The sequence below is a fragment of the Neomonachus schauinslandi genome, chromosome 1 (assembly GCF_002201575.2).
Source record: "Neomonachus schauinslandi chromosome 1, ASM220157v2, whole genome shotgun sequence".
In the NCBI taxonomy this organism is placed as follows: domain Eukaryota; kingdom Metazoa; phylum Chordata; class Mammalia; order Carnivora; family Phocidae; genus Neomonachus; species Neomonachus schauinslandi.
The window spans coordinates 12,835,027-12,851,187 of record NC_058403.1 but is presented as its reverse complement, the minus strand read 5'-3'; the positions used below and the strand labels follow the sequence as shown (position 1 = coordinate 12,851,187).

Genomic DNA, 16,161 nt, shown 5'->3' with positions numbered 1-16,161 from the left:
GAGCTCAGGGCCTTGTCTACAGTTAAATGCTGAAATAACATCTATTCGACAGGTGATAAATATCCTAACATTAAATATCTGACTCCACTAAAATGAATGCATTTTCCATTTCCGATTTGGATCTTATGAACCACTTGTGGCCCCCCCCCAACATCCACCACAATTTAAAGTCAAGCACTTTGGTAGTTGGGAAAAATGTGAACGCACTGAGCCTTCCACCTGTCAGGTCTAAAGGTAAAATATGCTAAATACCACAGGAAAAAGCTAGAAATTATGAAATGGACAAATGAAGCACAGACCTTGTCTCTTCACACACTCTTCAGACTCTCCTTGAAAATCCCAATGAACATATACAGAACCTACCCATATTTCAGATTGAAATGAATTCACAATGGCAAACGCTGTTCCTATCACTTAGTAAACCCTCAGTGTATATATACCATACAGCAGGGCAACAAAAGAACCTAAGATACCTCCTTTCTCTCACTTTTAAAAGAAATTAGTCCCAACATTTGTGGACTGTAACTCAAACAACATAAAATGTATGTACCCAAGTTACTGCCCTTTCAATGGAGATAACACACAAACTGAGCTTTACTTTCCCACCAGCCTTTAAAATGACCACTGTTTACTCTGTTCTGGAGTTCAAACTGTGTGGCACATTCGAGTACTTTATAGGCTCAAGAGGCCAAGGCCAAAATTTTAAATAACAATAGAAAAATGGGAAAGAGGTTCAAAGCATCTTATAATAACAAAAGAATTAGGTTCAGATGAATCTTTAAAAGGAAACAGTGACTCTTCCAGGATAATGGAAAGGTCCCATTTCCTGATTTACCCAACACTGGCTTCCTCAACTACCAATCTGACAGTGGCCAAAGGATGCAAGGCCACCTCACCCTTGCACACAACAGATAAACTGGCAATGATACTCTTTAAAATACAAACCTGTCTCTAGGAAGATATCTCTTAAGTCCTTTATAACATGCATATGAGAGTACAGAGATTGCTTTAATAGGGTTAACATTTACAGTAATCATATATTTAAACTACCTACAAAGCATAATATTTTTATAAAGCAAAAATGTTGCCTTATTCATTGATTCTGTATGTGTGGATATTTGTATTTGCCTATTATACTACATGCTCAAATCCCTTCTCTCATTTGTAAATAAGCAGATTTCCATTTAATCCTTCATGGACCAACATTTAGATTCCCCTGACAGACTATTCCCATAGTCCTAAATGTTGACCTTCAGGCCAGAGAAGTAATAAAATTGTGGATTATTGTTTGTTTTGTTTTTTTGGCAGTCAACATGTGTTGTTTTTATAATGAAAGCTATATTTAACTAAAAATACACCAGGTGGCATAAGCCCTCGACAGGCATGCTAGCTGAATTTCATTTTTAATTAGGAAAGTTCACATTATACATACATCAATGGACTGTATCATGAGTTACTCTGGTCTAAAGGGCATTCAAAGCAATTATTCATCTGATCTGGAAGTATGACATGCAATGCCACTGACAAGTCTTCTAGAGTTACAGATTAAGAAAAAATTAACTCACACATACTGAACACCTGAACTTTACATTATTAATTCATTTCATGTGCTACAGATACAAAGATAAATAAAACCTAGTCCCTTCCTTCGAACAGGATACAGCCTAAGTAGAAAGGAACATGCCAACTGTTGGAAGAGATGGCACAAGCTAGTATGGTGGCAAAGGTGGAGCTGAGGAAGCTGGTGTGCATGGATCTGAGTGCGGGGCTTAGCGTGTCTGAATGGGGTCTCGAAAGGAAGGAAGGAAGGAAGGACAGCACCAGTCAAGAGAACTGCAACAGAATGTCTTCTGACAAGAGAGAGAAAACAAATACACAAGATGAGGTTTATTACTGAAGCGAGAAGGAATTTGTGCGAATACAAACTTACTATCAGCTAAACTGAAAGAGGTTCCTGAGGCTGAGCAGACGGGCTAGGGCAATTCAGAGGTGTGTTATGCCGCAAGAGGAAAGCTGGACTCTGACTCAAAAGTGATGGGGCGAGGACCAAGGCATTATTTGCAGGGATGATCCTGTGTCCATTTTTGAAAGAGCTTCCTAGCCAGCAGTGTACAGGAGAGCCAGGAAGGGAAAGACAGCGGAGAGCAGGGGGACTCTTATCCCCAGAATCCAGGGGACAGAAACGAGAGACTGGACGGAGACAGAAGGGACAGAGATGAGGAGCACAGCTTTCTGCTCTGAATGAGTAGACGGAAGCATCAACACAGTGCAGGAATTTAGGAAAAAAGCTATTTTTGGGGAGACAGAGGACAAATTTCTACTGAGAGCCAGAGGAGACTGAGTTAGACCTGGTAGAAATGTACAGAAGAAACTGGTATGTATAGCTAGAGCTCGCAAGAGAAGTCCCAGTGTTACCCACAGTTCAGGTGAGAAAAGCGAAGAGTTCAGACCTGAGGAAACACTACCTTAAAGTCTCCGAAATTTTAATACAGCAGATTTTAATGCAGGAAAAGGACAGCCCCAAACGTCTGTATTCAAATTTGGTAAGTATAAGAAATACGTTGGAGTTTAACTCAAAATAACCAAGACTTAACTGTGAATATTCCTATGAGTAAAAAACCAGACACTTCACAATTAAAAAATAAGTCAAATTTAAAGGGGAGATGCCATTGCTATATAGCACAAAGCTGTACAGAATTATGTGACATAAAGAACAGGTATGTTAAAGGCTAAAGGGGCAGCGAGGAAGGGGAAGTTGGTATCACGGCTGGAGTCCAATGTGGACCTTGAAATCTCAGGAGAACATAAATAAGGGACACAAACAGTCTTTCTGCCTAACAAGTAGCTTTCTGCTAAGGACTGGTGGTGGGGGGGGGGAGGACAGGGAGACACATAAAAAGTTACTAAAGGTTTGAATTAAATACTGCGGGCGTGACCCAAACGCATCAGTTAGCTGGATGCCTTTAAAAAGGATGTAAATTTAAGGGGGATCCTTTAAGGAAAGCAAGGACTTGCTAGGTGAAAAGGGGAGGGAGGAAAAGTATGAGAAGGAAACATCTAAAAAGCAAGGCAGTTCTACCTCTACACCAACGAGCTTGTCCTCCATCCTACCAAAATCACTGCTTCTTTCAAGTCCTGGACCTTTCATTACAAATACCTGTATTACTTCCAATTTCTCATCTGCAAGCATCCCACTCTCTGACCCCCTTCTCAGAATAATTTTTGATCTCATGAAGGTCAGGCCCCCACAATGCCCTTCATTGTCTTTACCTTCCCCTCCTTACCTGCCTTGGAGTCCATGGTCCCCCCTCACAATTGCCTGGAAAAACCTCGATGGTTCTGAATGCAACTCTTCTACCTAATCTGTACAGGCCTGGGGGGTCACCCCACCCCCAACATGCCCACTGGTCTCATTTTAAGTTTACAACTGCAACCACAAGTGCTTCCTTAATTCTGGTTAGTGATCCTAATTCTCCTAGTCTGTTGGCATTCTCATTTCCCTAGATATCTAATTCACCTGCTCCTGTTTCTCCTTAATCCTGTCTACTCTTAGGGGGTTTGTTTTATACCAAATTCAGTGAGATAAATTCATATAGTTCACAATTCATCCACATAAAAGTGTGTAATTCAATGGTTTTTAGTATATCCAGAGCTGGGAAACCATCACAATCAACTTCAGGATATTATCATCACCTCAAAAAACCCAAACTCTATCACCCCCATTTCCGGGCAATTGCTGCGCCACTCCCCCCGCCCCCCAACCCCCAAGCAACCACATACTCCGGTTTCTGTCTCTATAGATCTGCCTATTCTGAACATTCTATATAAATGGAATCACACAATATGTGATCTTCTGTGACTGACTTTTCACTTAGTCTATCTTTTCAAGGTTCACCCACCTTGTAGCACGTTTAAGGGCTTCATTTTTTTTTTAAATTACCAAGTACTATTCCATTATATTGTTTGAAATGGAAACCATATATAAATATATATATATGTATATTAGGCTTTATCATGAAAATAAAGGTCGTTGGAAGAAGACTTTTTCACTCACCTACCTACCACCACATCTACCAATTTACTTGTACCCCTATTACTCCAAGAACATTATGCTCCAAGGGCTAAGCCCTTTATTCAAACCCTGAATCCATGCATGCCCTCAGCAAACACCTCTTCTTGCACCAAAAACTTCCCCTCTGTTGATTTCCAATAAAGATGCTTTAGTTTCATCCACCTTTTAGAAATTAAAAAAACAAAAAACAAGAACCCTCCCTTACCTTGCATCTCCTATCAACTATCACCCCATTTCACCGTTCCTCTATATAACAAATATCCTCAAAGATGTCCAAAATCACTGTACCCATTTCTTCAGCTCTCATTCTCCCCTGACCCTACATAATTGGGCTTTTGGATCCTTCATTCTGAGGAAACCACATTCCTAAGGTTATCCAGGAGCCTTTATTTTGCTAAATCCAGGCAGCAAGCTTCAGTGTCCTTCCTTGACCCATCAATACAACTGATAGTCGATCCCTCCCGTCTTCCTGGGAACTCTACTTGGCTTCCAGAATACCCCCTCTACTTTGCCTCCTAGCCCACTGGCTGCACCTTCCAGTATCCTCTGCTGAATAGAACAGTACAGAACAGCAGTTAAAAACCACAGGTGTTGGAGCAATGCTGGCTTCAATTCTGGACCCACCACTTGTAGCTGTTGACTTGGCCAGGCTACCTCCTCTCTGTACGCTTCAGCCTCCTTATCTATAAAATGGGGTAACTACCTCTTAGGACGGTAAGGCTCAAATGACTGATACAAACTCTTCAGAAGAGTTCCTGGCATATGAAACTATGCCTATCTTAGTTCTCAGTATTGTATTCTCAAGTGCTAGGTGTTGAAGTGTTCCTGGGCTCATCCCTTTATGTCTCTACATTCCCTCCGTAGGTACTCTCACAGGTTCCTGTGGCTTTGCTGATGTGTTTGCGGATGACATCCAAAATTATATCTCTAGACTTTATTCACCAAATTGTTTACTTACCATCTGCACCTAAATTTCATAGTTAAAATACCCAACATTTTCACTTGATACCCTCTCTGCAAATCCACTCCTCTTTGACATCTGCCCATCTCAGGAATGGAAATTACTCCCTACTGATTGCTCAGGTCCAATACTCACTCATTCTTGACTCCCTTCTCTCATATCCCATATTTAATAAGGCAATAGGGAGGCCCTATCTTCAAGATAAATTCCGTGTCCAACTAATTCATTTCCTCCGCTGTACCACCCCAATGCAAGTGGTTAGCCTGCATCTCAGCGACTCCAACAGCATCCAAACTAGTGTCTTCTTTCCACTTTTACCAACTCCTATAGTGTTTTCTATGTAATAGCCATCATCCTTTATAAAATATACATCGGATTAGAACCACATTCCCCACTGCACTCATAACCAGGCCCTTGACCACCCTCTCTAAACTGATAGCCTGCCACTCTTTTCTTTGTTCACCCTGCTCCAGCCACACTAGCTCACTGTGGTCCCTCAAATAAGCCAAATTCATTCTCAATCCTGGCCTCCTTTTGGTCTTCTACCTGAAATGTCTTTTCTCTATTTCTGTGGTTCTTCCCCATCATTTCTCTCCATATTACCTCCTTAGATGCCCTCCTGAGCCATCCTATTTAAAATAGCACATCCCATGCGACACTCCTCAAATCCCTAAGTGTTCTCTGCTTCACTCTTTGTAGGATTATCTCCATGTGAAATTATTAGTTCATAACTATTTATTATCGAAGTCCCTACTAGAATATAAGCTCTATAAAGACAGGCTTTTGTCTTGTTCGTTCAGGTATCTCTAGTACCCAGAAGGGTGCCTGGCACACATTAGGTACTGAATAAACACATGCTGAATGTACGAATGAATGGTGGTGGCAGAGGTGATGACCAAACTTATCAAGGAGAAAATCTCTCTCAGGGTGCCAGAGCAGAGGCTTTAAGTCCAGGTTTCTCTCCCAGGCGCGGAGTGTCTTTCCGCTGTTAACCTACAAAGATCTGAAATTTATTTTGAGAAAAGCTGCACACAACCTCCTTTTCTGTTCCTAGTTGCAGTTCCACCTTTTTTGATCTGATCCCAATAAAATGAATGTTACTGTGCCATTTGCATGAACCTAGAATGAAATTTTCCCACAAGGAAAAAAATTTATCAACCGTTCTCTCTCCCACCAATACCCTGAAAGCCCTAGGCATGTGCATATATATAATATATATATATGTAATTTAAAAAAATCACTAAATGTCTTTTTCATTCCAGACCTTCAGAAAATGAAAATTCTAGTACAACTCATACATGTCTTTCCTTTGCTTAGATTTACCATTTAGTAACATTTAGAGCATAACTATTTTGTAAAGACTCCCAGGCAATTCTTATAGCAGTTGTTATGTTGGGAGCTGGGGAGAACAAAAGAATAAGGAGCTAGTTTTCAAAGAATGAGAAAGCACATTTAGATATTATTACACATTAAGATTATACCAAAAACAGATCGTGCCTAGAATGTTAATCAGAGATCTTTAAGAGAAATGTGAGTTTTCAATAATACATAAGCAGGTATACTGAGAGGTGGATCTATTTTTAGCACAGGAGTACAGTATGTTTTGATGAAATCCAATACATGAAAACCACAATTTCAAATGAAGAGAAATCAGACACAGATTATTTTAAAATGACTCCTTGGCTTTTTGCAAAATAATGTGCAATAGGCTCTGGTCAATTTCCTATAGTTTATTTATAGTAGCTTTTTAGAATTTGCACACAAATTGCTATTTTATATAACTGGCAAAGTACAACAGCTCTGACTTAGAGTTAAGAGTTGCACTATGAGAGTCAAGAAGTGTGGAATAAACAACTAACTTATCACTGAATGAGATTTCCCTAGGGAATTTTACTTTCAACATTAGCTGGGGGGGGAAAAAAAAAAAATCTTACCTGAAATTCTTCACAGCAACATCATTGTCTACCAAAATCAATCTAGAGCCCAGAGTGTCTGCCCCTCCCACCTTCCTCAAGCCCAAAGTGATATATGTCAGAAAGATTTAAACTTAAGAAAGACTTTAGGCTGGAGTTCTATAGCCTAGGAAGCACAGAGGGACATGGGGACAAATGTGATAAGCAGCTTTCCAGTTTTTGTACAAGACCTTCCCTGTGTTTTTCATTTGAAATACTTCACCTTCTGAGAAAATAATAGTGTATTCATGCATCAACTCATATCCAAGACAAGTATTTGTTGTGGATTAATAGCTATTAATTATCTACTGTATCCACCGAACAATGTTATATACTAAATTGAAGGTATTGTGATGAGTATATGGGAACCATTTCTACTATGTAACACTAGTGAAATAATTACCAATGTAATATTTAGAGTTCCAATTCGGATATTTTAAAGCTTTCAAAGGGAACATTTTACAGGACAGAGTCAACAGGCTTTTTGGGGTACCAAATCAAATACCTCATAGATCCCTCTAGCTTATAATTAAAAATAACCAAACATTATAGTGAAGTTCACAGTAAGAAAAAAAATATTAAAACATAAAAGTTATATTAAAAATTAAATATTACCATTAAAGAAACTGCTTTCTAGAATTTTCTTCAGGTTTCCTTTGAATGTTATTCACACTAGATTGGTGCTCTAATGTTCTAATTTAAATGTTAAAAATTACTAACTATAAAAAAAATTAAAATTCTGGGCAGAGAAATCCAAGCTAAGTGAAATCACCACAAATCAAGTATCAATTTTAAAGTAATTACTGAATGTGATGGTAAAACTATTCTTCTAGGCAGTTTTAAGGATCATAACTATTGCATAAAAGCAAACACACCCATTTAAGTATGTAATAATTCACAAACCAATTCTGTACACATAATTTCTTGAAGTGTCCAAATTTGGGAAACATCGACTCAAATGCTTATTGAATTCACGCAGGGATGTGTAGAAACCAAGTCTGAAGGGCATCACACCACTGCCTAGCAATTCAGCCTAGAGGCCACCAATTTGTGACTTCTGCTTTAGATCTTTGGTAACCAAAATTATCAGTAAATAGGAAGCAATCTTAGAAATACCCAATTCCTATTTATAAATTTCACCATCATCTATAGCAGTGTGACAAAACTAGGGAGAATTTGCATATTAACAATTAATGAATAAATGTATCTGACAAGAGAAAAGGCTTTCATTTTCCACAAAAGGAAAGAGTCCAAGTTAGTATAATTTTTCCTTGAAAAGATATTTTGGATATACTGGTAACACAGTAGAGATATGTAACACAAACAAACATTTTTTTGTGTATTTTTTTTATTGTCTGCAACACCAAAGGAACCCAAATTTCACATTTACAATGAACTTTTTAATAAAAATATGCTATACATATTAGAGATACATGTTATACAAGTTTTTGAAAAGTAAACACATACACTTAATACAGTAAAGAGAATAAACTGAATTGCTATTATCATTAATATTCCTTCTCTCCTAAATGATCAACAACTGTTACCAATAGCTTTTATGAAACCACCACTGTCCTAACTAGCTATTTTGGAGTGTGAGATACGAAGAATGGACTTCTTCCAAATCAAGTGATAATGAATTATTACTGTGCATCATATAACTTCATATTTTCAGATTACCAGTTACTAAAATAATCAGAATTTCTACAAGATGGAGGTTTAGTTCTCTACAAATCTGGTAGTGTGGGCTACCTCAGCCCAACTCCAGAAATAAGCAGTTAACACTTCCAAACTAATGCCCACACTTACATCTGATCATTCAGAAAATTCTTTAAGCCAATCCTTGCAGCACTGCACTGCCTCCTCTCCATAATAATCAGGTTTTAACTACTGAATGTTGGGAGATGTGATGGGACAGTTGTTTGGCCCCTGCCACTTTAAATTATTATTGCCATGTTTCAGAAAGTAAGATCCAAGAACTTAGTTAACTCCCAAGAATAGGTTCACCTTCCCTTGTAAGAAAACTACCTATCATTAATGAGAAGAATACAAATATCATATTATGCTGTTTCAGTGAAATACCACTATGAACTAACATACTTCCTCATTAGGCCAAGTGATGGAACTTGAAAATGTGTGAACTTATGACCTGGTCTAATCCACCATGAAAGTATCTGAGGCAAAATATGTCAAGATCCATTTTTTTCCCTAAAAAGCTTGCTTCCTTTGCCAACAAATAGAACAGTTTACAAATCACAGCTAAAGTAATATAATTTTAGAATTACAAAGTATAGATCTTGTCTAGGTATTCTAAATCTCCTAGGACACTCCTTACCTCTGTAATAAGCACCCACCATTCACAGATGGCCTACCCTGTGGCAGGCCCCACATGTCAGTCATTTTATATACATTAGCCCATTGAATCACCACAACACCTAGTGTGTCATTTTTATTCTTTTTTTTTCTTTTTTTTTTAAACAGATGAAGAAACTGGAGTTTCATATCACCTTCTAGGCTTTAAGTTTCCTGGTACAGCATAGCATTTCTTTTTATTATCGTAAGAGAAACATTAGAGCACCAAGAAGAAAGTTGAAAGCATCTTAGTTCTAATATTCTATTACTTGGTCAACATCAACAATATCCCAACCTAATTAGCAATCCTTCAGTGCTGCAGTATTACATGTGATTATTGCATTTCTTTATCAGAATGATGGAACTGTGATTCCTCTTTTGGGTAAATTCTCCTTTATTTGCATACACATTAAAAAGTCTCCTTTTTCTAAAGGTCAAAATTTATGGGGTATTCTTTTCAAGATTTCTAACTGAAGGAATATGAAAGGCTTTCTTTCTTGTGACTAGAACTAAACTACTGCATTTTAGTTAAAAGTACTTATTTTGACAAAACAGTTTTCATTTTTATGTTATGTCACATTTTGATGTTTCCAGATTTGGAACAGCCTTCAATTTCTAAATTTTGTTTTGCAAGTTACAAAGATCATCATCAGAGATAAAGTATAAACAGCCCTGCATTGAAAACCATCCATCTCTCCACATCCTCAAGTAACAAATGTCCCTCTCTCATGGAGTTTCTATTCTAGTGTGTATTTGGGAGGGAGAAGGAGGGAAGACATACAGAGGCATGTCAGGCAATGAAAAAATGCTAAGAAATGTAATTATTTTTCTAGCAGTGCTTAACTTACTAAGTTTGTTTTTCAAGCTCACCAACTTTTGATCTGTGCTTTGTTTCACATGTCGGATGCAGAGTTTAAATTATGCACCTCCGCAGTGGTAAGAAATAAAGGGTGTAGTCTTCAAGACCTAAATGTTAAATCAGTGGCAGGCTACTTAGTCTTCAAGGCTGTTTGAAAGTAGTGGTTATTAAACCCTTGAGGATGAAGAAAGCTTTCATTCAGTGGATTTACTAACACCAAAAAAAAGCACAAATGCATGCCACTTTGTAAATAGTCTCGGGCGGCCTAATATCCATGGATTGCTAGTAGACTAGGAAATTTCATTACAAAGAGAATTCACAATCAGGGGTGTCAGTGTGAGGCAGAGGAAAGGGGTGGATCAGAAAATACTATCCAACTCAGATTCTGTGATTCTTATGCAACGATCTTAGTACAAATATGAAAAACAAAATGCATACCAAAACTGAGATCCAAAGATTTTAAGGTTTCCTGGCTCCTAGAACAATGTTCCTTCTACTGCATGATTTTCATTATGATGTAGACCTCTTAAAGCAACTTCCTCATTAAACAAGCTACTTCCCACCGTTATGATGACTACTGCTACATTACCGGTGACAAATTTTAATCCCAAATGCTCTTTTACCATTACCCAGTCTGTGTACTAAAGGAAATAAAAATCAAGTTTATTATCAGACTAAGCTCAGTCTTAGAGAGGGCAGAAGACAGCATGCTATTTGAAAACAAATTGATTTTTATTACAAATGTAGTATATGCACAAAGTAAAAATTTCCAACAGCACTGAAAGGTGTAGGTGAAAAGTAAAAGTCCTGTATCACAAACTAATGTTCCACAGTCCTACATTTCAGAGGCAACTAATGTGCTCTCTCCTTAAAAAAAAAAATCTAAGATTATGAAAGCACATATGTGCACATACATATACCTCTGAAAAATACAATGGGCTTCCAGGACTATAATGTTGTAATACTAAGGATGAATACCCATTAGGAGAATCAAGTGTTAATTATACTTGGCAAAACCACCTCAAAATACAACAATTTATTAATTTAAAAGATGGTCACCATAACAAGTATATGAAATGATCATTTATAATTCAAGTAAGCCCCTTAAAGATGTAAACAATCTAAATCTTACTTCCTTGATCGCAGTAGTAAAATTGTGCATTAAGAGTACAATAGATAAACTAGCAGGAGAAAACTGAGGGGTGAGAAAGCATTGCCCCAGGCTGTGCAACTGTCACTCAGACAATAAAGCCATTTTATTAAAATGTATCAAAGGTAATTTCTTTGCTAGCCAACAGAGAAGGTTATCACAGCCCAGGGTTTTGTAAAAATTGGTCCAGACAGGAAAAAATTCTAGGCTGTCAAAGAAAAGCTATCTCTTATAAAGCTGGATGTCTGGGGTTGTATCAATTATGGACTTTGTACCAATTCCCGCTCACAGAGATTAATCGCTTCCCTATACCAAATTAAGATGTACAAATCCACACTTTTATTCAGGACAACACATGACTTCATCTTTGAGGTTGTCTCTTGGCCTACTCCTTGGTAAAGAGCAAGTGCACATATTTAAGAGAAAGATCTTCCTCAAAGAAAAGTATCAGTCTCAGAGAACATTTTACCAAAATTAGCATTGTTTAAAACAAAACAAAACAAACACCTAACTTGGGTGGGGAAAAAAAAAACTAATGATAAAAAAATTAACTTACCAAGAAGTGAAACAGGCTGGGTTACGGGAGGGGTGGGCAGACTCGTGGGTGCAGCAGGTGGCACGGCAGAGCCATACATTTTCACACTGTCACCAGACTCGGCGTTTCCTCTAGCCCCAGACACCACTGTTGGAATGGGATTTCCAATAGATAAGTCTTTTGTAGTGTCTTCATTTATACCAGCGATAGTAGCTAAGGAATATAATTACATCAACATGTGAAGCTGAATAATTATCTCCCCAGTCAACATTCTTTTGCCATACTATAGACCCTATTACTGGTCCATTCTCCCTCCTACTCCCAACTCCAAGAGGACGAGTGAACACGAAAGAAAAACATGCTTACAGTTTGGGATGCTTATTGGTGGAGTGTGAGGAGGAGGAATGGATACTGGTGGAGTTATAGGAGGTGGGGGTCCAGGAGGAAGAAAACCTAGAATAAGAAAAATAATGTCAACTTATGTTGTGTCACCTTATTTTGGGCTCTAAAAAGAATGTCTTCTTTAACAACTTAGCGTACCTGGTGGTAAATGCATCGGATTAAATCCTGGGCGCAAAAATGGTGGAGGAGGCGGCGGAGGAGGAACACCAGGACCAAAACCCGGAGGCGGAATGCCCAAGGGAGGTGTGAACGTGGGTGGCTGGAGAGCACCAACTACAGGAGGACCAGGCTGATGTGGTGGGACCTAAAAACAAACAAAGAATAATGAAGCCACGTATCTAGCCACCTTCCCATCCATATGGTAAGTAGAGATGAAAAGATCTTGTTGAAAAAGCTATTTCTAAACTTGTGCTTACTGTGTGAATCAATTTATCTATTAACAGATAGTAATTAGTACCTACTATAAATGACAGAATTCAAATTTTTGTTCGCTTCTCTAAAATAGCAAATTCACATTTTATCTCATGAGTATGGACAGGTAAGCCTGAGAAATACAACTCTAAGAAAAGCTACCTGGCAATTTACAATGATTAAGATCCCAGGTTCTGGTGTCAAACTGCCTATCCCCTCTCCCCTTTTAACTAGCTTTGTGACCCTGAGTAAGCTATTTACAATCTCTAGACCTCAGTTTACTCATCTATAAAATGGAAAAGTGCCAACCTCACATAGTTATGGGGATTAAAGAGGTAATACATGTTAAGTGCTAGTGCCTGTCACTTAATAAACACCAAACATATGTTAGCTACTATTTAAAAAAAAAAAAAAAAGTATGATCAATTTTAACAGATTGGTCAGGTTTCTTTAAATAAGTGGGGATATACATTGAATCCTGTTTAGAACCTGTGCTGAATGGGCATGTCCAAAAGATCAGCAAAACAGTTTGCCAATTTAGGAAATCCATTTATAAAATATCACAGCTAAGTATGTATCAAAGCATGTAATTTTCTCCTTAGGGAGGGAAAATCAAAAGGCTAGGTAACTCACTTTTTGTGATAGTTCAGATTTATTTGATTCAGATTTAATGTGAGATATTGAAAAAGGTACAGGAAACATGCTGAGTATTTAACACATATTATGTCATTTAATCCTCAAAACAACTCTGACCTAGGAAGAGCACCAGAGCCAAAGCCAAGAAAGGGAATTCGCGCATTTATAGATAGGAAATTAAAGCTTAGATTAGGTGACTTGCCCAAAGTCACACTGTGGAGAATAAACAATGGAGCTGGGATTCAAACTATGTCCTGTTAGAATTCCAGATTCTCTCTTCTGAAGTAATGCACTGACTGACCAGACAGCAGACGTTTAAGAATATACCTTCATGTTAAGTGGCACTCAATTTATTAAATAGCTCATCCATTAAAAAATTTCATGACAGCACCACACAAATTGAAAATTAAGAAACTCTCTTTCCCTCAAATCAGCGGCTTGTTGGGATATATACTTTAGGTTCCCTCAGAACATAAAGTCCCCAAAGAATAAAGATCCAATAAAAGAAAACAAGAGGAAGCCAAATATAAAATGCTATTAGGTTTGCATCTCAAGTCTGAAACATTATAAAGACACTGAATAATGTAGACAGGTGAATTTATTTTGATTTTGTTGATGTTTATGAAAAATGTGTTAGAGTTTGTAAAAAGTAGGTCTGACATACCAAAATCTGAATAAGCACATTTATGTATTCATGTCTTCGAACATTAATCTAGACATGTATCTAAACAAGTAAGATTCAGAAAGGCTTATCTTTCAGACACAAGTTTAAATAGTGCCCCAAATATTCTTACCTGTGGAGGTGGCACTGTTATAGGTGCAGGGACAGGAATCGGAGGGACAGGCACTGGTAAAGGTTTAGGAATGGGTGATACTGGTTCTGTATGTGAGGTTTCCGCCCCTCCGTTTTGAGCAACTTCATTTTCATGCTTCTTGGGGATTCCTTTCCAATCTATGAGAGTGAAAGAAATTTAACAAGTTTACCATTTTCAGTTTATAACTTTAAATCTAGAAATTATTTTTAAAATGCTGATTATATAAAAAACTCAGCAGTATGATCATTAAAGAAATGTCTATGCTAATCTTATATTACTTAAGTGAATGGACCACAATAACAAACATGCAAAAGAATGCCTACAGTCCAAAGTAACATGTATTAATTCAGTGAATTCTCATACCATCTGTAAGTAGGTCCCAGTATTATTCCCATTTTATAAATGAGGAAAACAATTTGGAAATTAAGGAAAACAACGTCACACATACCAATAAGGGGCAGAGGCAGGATTCAACACACATCTGGCTCTAGGGTCTATGTTCTTAACCACAATAGTGTACTGTCTGGAATAAAGATCCCAGGAGGGAGGGGCAAGATTCTTTTTACCCTGACCCAGAATGCCTGGCACACAGTCGAGCCCTATGTGCCTGAACAGAAACCTAGGTGAAGCCACCACGCACCGAGGGGAAAGAGGTCAAGGTATGGGAATGGCCGAGCCTTGTTTCACCTCTTTTTGGCTCTCAAACCAACTCTGCTTGCTTGAAACTCCTTTAATCACTTACTATTTTGCCATACCACCCTGCACTCCTCTTTATCCAGCTATCTATCAATCTCCAGATCGTGACCACACCTGCTATTTTCCCCACTGTAATCCTACTGTCAAGCTTGCATTTTTAATATTCATGGCACAGCTCACGCACCTCCTTGTCTACATGTTTACTTTCGACTGCTTCTCTGGACTAGTAAATGCTTTCAAAGAAATTATTACAAAGCACTGGATTAAAACACAATACCTCATAATGTTCAGTCTAAGACTCATTTGATCTATTAGATTTTCACAGTGAAAAATTCTACTGTAATTAATGATTAACCCCACAATCAGTAGTATTTCATTTACGTCTGAATCTGCCCCACTAAACAGAAGTTGCCTTAAGGGCAAAGACCACAGCTGTCTTATCTACCATTCTTTCCTCAGTTTATAATGGAGAGATTGGCACATGGTGGGTACTTGAAAAATTTCAAAAACCACTTCCTACTGTGAAGAAACATTTTTCCTATGTACAATCAAGAAAATAGATGAATTTTAAAAGAAATTAAATACTGCTTTACCTGGATTAAGTGTATCACTGTCCAACATTCCTCCTTCACAAAAACTCTCTAGTTCTTCAGGCTTGACTTTGTCCCACGGAATATAAGTAACACCCAGTTCTACATCCCAATACTGCTTATAATCTGCCTTTATTCCTTTGTTTAAAGCCCAGGCAATCTGTATCACCATCAGTCAAAATATAAAAAGAAAGGAAGGGAGAAGAATATCAGTTTTGAGAGTTTAACTGTTTCTCGAATTTCTAATCACTCAGACTCGGGGGCAAGAGGGGAACAATCTGGGCCTGCTATCCCCGGATTTCACTTTGATGCCAGGAAACTGGTTAACCTTTTCTCCCACTTTGTACAAATTTAACTGGCATTACCTCCTTCTTCACTCTTCCAACCACTCACTTCTCAATTTAGCCAACATAAAACTTAGAGAAAAGGAAAATAATGTTTATCAGGGAAAATCTGAATGAAGTTCCCTGTACAGTCTAGCATATTGGGGACCACTTTCCAAAGTCTTGAGTACCTTGGAATTATTCAACATTAGACAAAATCCTTTTGCAATGCAATCAAAGGGTAGAGTGTTATGACACTGAGGAAATGCTGACTCTGGCCCCTTATGGGAAGAATACCCATGTACCTACTACATCTTTTTCTCTATCTCTGTTGAGTATTTTTAATAGTTTATTCTAAGAACGAGATGGCAAACTTTAAAAATGTGTAAAATCCAGGGGCACCTGGC

At 37.9% G+C, this 16,161-nt stretch overlaps 1 protein-coding gene across 2 annotated transcripts in view; it reads right to left on the bottom strand.

The window, feature by feature from the left end:
• The window catches only part of SCAF4 (SR-related CTD associated factor 4), a 58,062-nt gene that overhangs the window by 2,897 nt on the left and 39,004 nt on the right, over nucleotides 1-16,161 (bottom strand). The window contains exons 15-19 of one of the 2 annotated variants that reach the window (XM_021678084.1): nucleotides 15,435-15,591; nucleotides 14,125-14,282; nucleotides 12,422-12,587; nucleotides 12,248-12,334; nucleotides 11,903-12,094 (exon numbers count right to left, since the gene is read on the bottom strand). In XM_021678084.1, coding sequence (XP_021533759.1) covers nucleotides 11,903-12,094; nucleotides 12,248-12,334; nucleotides 12,422-12,587; nucleotides 14,125-14,282; nucleotides 15,435-15,591 — 760 coding nt within the window. The remainder of the gene's footprint in view (nucleotides 1-11,902; nucleotides 12,095-12,247; nucleotides 12,335-12,421; nucleotides 12,588-14,124; nucleotides 14,283-15,434; nucleotides 15,592-16,161) is intronic. The other variant, XM_021678085.1, reaches the window with a different exon arrangement.